Source organism: Cynoglossus semilaevis, chromosome 17 (genome assembly GCF_000523025.1).
Source record: "Cynoglossus semilaevis isolate Cse_v1.0 chromosome 17, Cse_v1.0, whole genome shotgun sequence".
Lineage (NCBI taxonomy): Eukaryota > Metazoa > Chordata > Actinopteri > Pleuronectiformes > Cynoglossidae > Cynoglossus > Cynoglossus semilaevis.
The window spans coordinates 14424325-14427346 of NC_024323.1; the positions used below are offsets into that span (position 1 = coordinate 14424325).

The 3022-nt window shown below is 46.3% G+C and overlaps 1 protein-coding gene across 1 annotated transcript in view; it reads right to left on the reverse strand.

Moving 5' to 3' along the window:
• Window positions 1-282: 282 nt before the first annotated feature.
• Window positions 283-3022, reverse strand: part of hoxb9a (homeobox B9a) — a 10766-nt gene continuing 8026 nt past the window's right edge. Inside the window, exon 3 of the mRNA XM_025064731.1 lies at window positions 283-978. Coding sequence (XP_024920499.1) covers window positions 743-978 — 236 coding nt within the window. The 3' untranslated portion in view covers window positions 283-742. The remainder of the gene's footprint in view (window positions 979-3022) is intronic.

A 3022-nucleotide genomic window follows, 5' to 3' on the forward strand; every position in this document is an offset into this window, starting at 1 on the left:
TTGTCAAGATTTCGTTTGGAATTCGGATCAGAATTCGAATTTTAATCGGATTCGGGGAAAAAAAAAACATGCTGTAACAGTAGAAGAAATTGATTATTTCTGTGCTTAAGTGCTTCAAACCACTGTATGTGTGTGTGTGTGTGTGTGTGTGTGTTTCTGCTCATTAACGACGTCAGCACCTTCCATCGCAGCGGATGAGAAAATAAATAACAGCTGTAAAAAACCCGCGAGAAAAAAAAAAACGAGCAACGAGAAAAATAAAAAATTAGAAAAAGAAAAGAAAAGAAAAAAAACACTCTGTTTGTGAGTGTGTTTGGAGGCCAATTATCAAAGTCTGATTGAATTCTGGTCATATTGTTCCGTCGGTGTCGGTGTCGGTGGGTCCGTCCGTGCCCCTCCTCTGATGCTGTGCCTTTTGTTGGGGATCAATAAAGTAATGACATGGAGCCGTTTTTACACTCCCTGCTTCAGTGCCCTAAGGTCAGAGGAGAGGAGAGGCTGCGGCTCAGTGGGTGAACACGCTGCTTTACAGTCCTCCCGAAGGCCGTTCTGTGTTGAAGAGACACTAAAAAATAAGGGGTTGCTTTGTGTGTGTGTGTGTGTGTGTGTGAGGGGACAGGGGGATCTATCGTGCGTGCATGCGTGACAGAAATGGCGTCGCTCTGCACAATATAAAAAAAAAAAAAAACAGAAGGGGAGCGGGTGAGGGGGAGGGTGAGGGTGAGAGTCCGTGTTCTGTGTTCTAGTCCTTGGGCTGCTCCTTGCTCTGTTTCTTCATTTTCATCCTCCGGTTCTGGAACCAGATCTTCACCTGCCGCTCCGTCAGGTTCAGGGCCCGCGCCACCTCGTGCCGCCGGTCCCGTGTGAGGTACATGTTGAAGAGAAACTCCTTCTCCAGCTCCAGCGTCTGGTACTTGGTGTACGGACACCGCTTCTTCCTGGAGGAGCGAGCGTGCAGCCAGTTGGCCGAGGGGTCATCTGGGTGGGGGGGGGAGAGAGAGAGGAATATGATTATTGATTATTATCAAGGCAAACATCGCGTGCTCGTGTGCGAAAAAAACCGTACATGGACATCGTTGAGACCGAACCGACCCGTTAAAATTCAAAGTAGCATCGAATAAACCGTCCCCCCCCGACCCCCCGCCATCGACACTTCACTACGTAAACCAGGTTTATGAGGTCAGCGGGGCCGCGGTTCTGACACAAATGGATCCTTACGTGAAAGACGGACGGCGCGTCCCGTCCAACAGGCGCGAGACAAACGGGAGACAAACGGTTTTAAAAACCGTCTACGATATCGTTCCAATGATTAAAAATGAGACAATAATTCACCGCGTGTCAGAAAGCGCGGTAATAAGAGAGGCGTCTCCTTCAAGGTGACCTTCAGAGGCGAATTAGAACCGATGGTTGATTACCGCGATATGGTAATAAACCGAGAAAACCAACAAACAGCCGTGAGCCTCCAGATCGGTCCGTGTCCGTGGTTACAGCTCACACACACTGTGTTCCCGTCTTGGTGTGTCTGTGTATGTGTATGTGTGTGTTGTGTTTTTTTTTTTTTCTGGTTTGCGTGAGAATGATAATCACTTTGCGTCTCTGCGCTCTGTCACTTCTCCTCTTCTGATTGCTCCTAAATTAATAAGCCTGGTGGAAATTTACGGCCCCGCCGGGATCAGAGGGGGAAAATACTTCTCATGCTCATCCCTCGCCTTTCTTTGCGCGCACATGCACGATGATTCATGGCGGCCCTAACTCAGGTCCGTCACAACACGCAGCTGCGCACATGGAGCCGCTAACAAAGACGCACAGAGTCCGGGGCTGGAGGTCGGGGAGCGGGAGTCTGGACCTCGGCCTCGGCCTCGGCCCAGGTGTTTTGGTCAAAACAATGTGGCTTTAAATCACTGGCCTTTTCTTTTTTTGTTTGTTTGTTTTGTTTTTGCACCAAATGAGACAAAATTCCTCCTCTTCTCCCTCCTTCCTTCCCTCCCTCCCTCCCTCCCTCCCTCCTTCCTCCCCACCCTCCATCTCCTCAGCCCTGTTTTACAGCCTCCAGACCAATGCAATTAGCAGAGTTTGGTGTTAAGGTCTGGCTTCAGAGCTGAGAGCTATCAGCGTGAAGGCATCTCAGCTATGAGGCAGCTAGCTGTGGTTGCTAACAGCACACAGACCCCGGTATCTGAGGAGAACCAGACTCTGCTCTGAGCCTCTACCTGCCAGCACCTCCTCCTCCTCCTCCTCCTCCTCCTCCTCTTCCTCCTCCTCCATGTGCAGACAGAAAACCAGGCCAATAATAATAATAATAATTGAACAGACGCAGGTTCACAGTCAGAGGAGAACGTGGTTGAGGTTCTGAGATGAAAAAACCTTGGAGCCCGTCGTTCCATGTGGTTAAAACAACCTCCAATCACTGCTCTATAAAAGGCAGCAAACAGACGCAGCCTCCAGTCTGTAGAACAACAACAACAACAACAACAACAACAACACAAGGTTGTTTGTTTTGTTTTTTTAGAGAGAGTTTTTATGAGGTGACTATTTACCATATAAGGTCAATAAAACCAAACATTTAGACGCTTCATTTTTGTCAAATTAAACTGAAAGTAAAAAATAAATAAAATAAATTTAACTTCAATAAAATCTACACTTTGAAGTAAAAAATCAGTTTAAAAAATTAGTTAAAAAATTTTGTTTTAAAATATATATATTACAGACTCAGACTCAGAGCGCGCAGCTGTGAAAGTATAAGAAGAAAAAATCAACCACGTTCAATTCTCAAGAAGAAAACTTCAACCGTCAACCCATCAGGAGTTGAAAAGAAAACTTGAATTACGTAATTTTGATCACTCATAACTACACAACTACACAACTAACTACACAACTACACAACTAACTACACAACTCCAAATGTTTGTCTTCTTTTTTGCCTCCATCTTTATCTCAGACCTCCCTCTGATTCTTCGCTCTTATTCCAAGTCCAATCCAAATGTGACGCAAGAGGAGATTCCACTGTGTGTGTGTGTGTGTG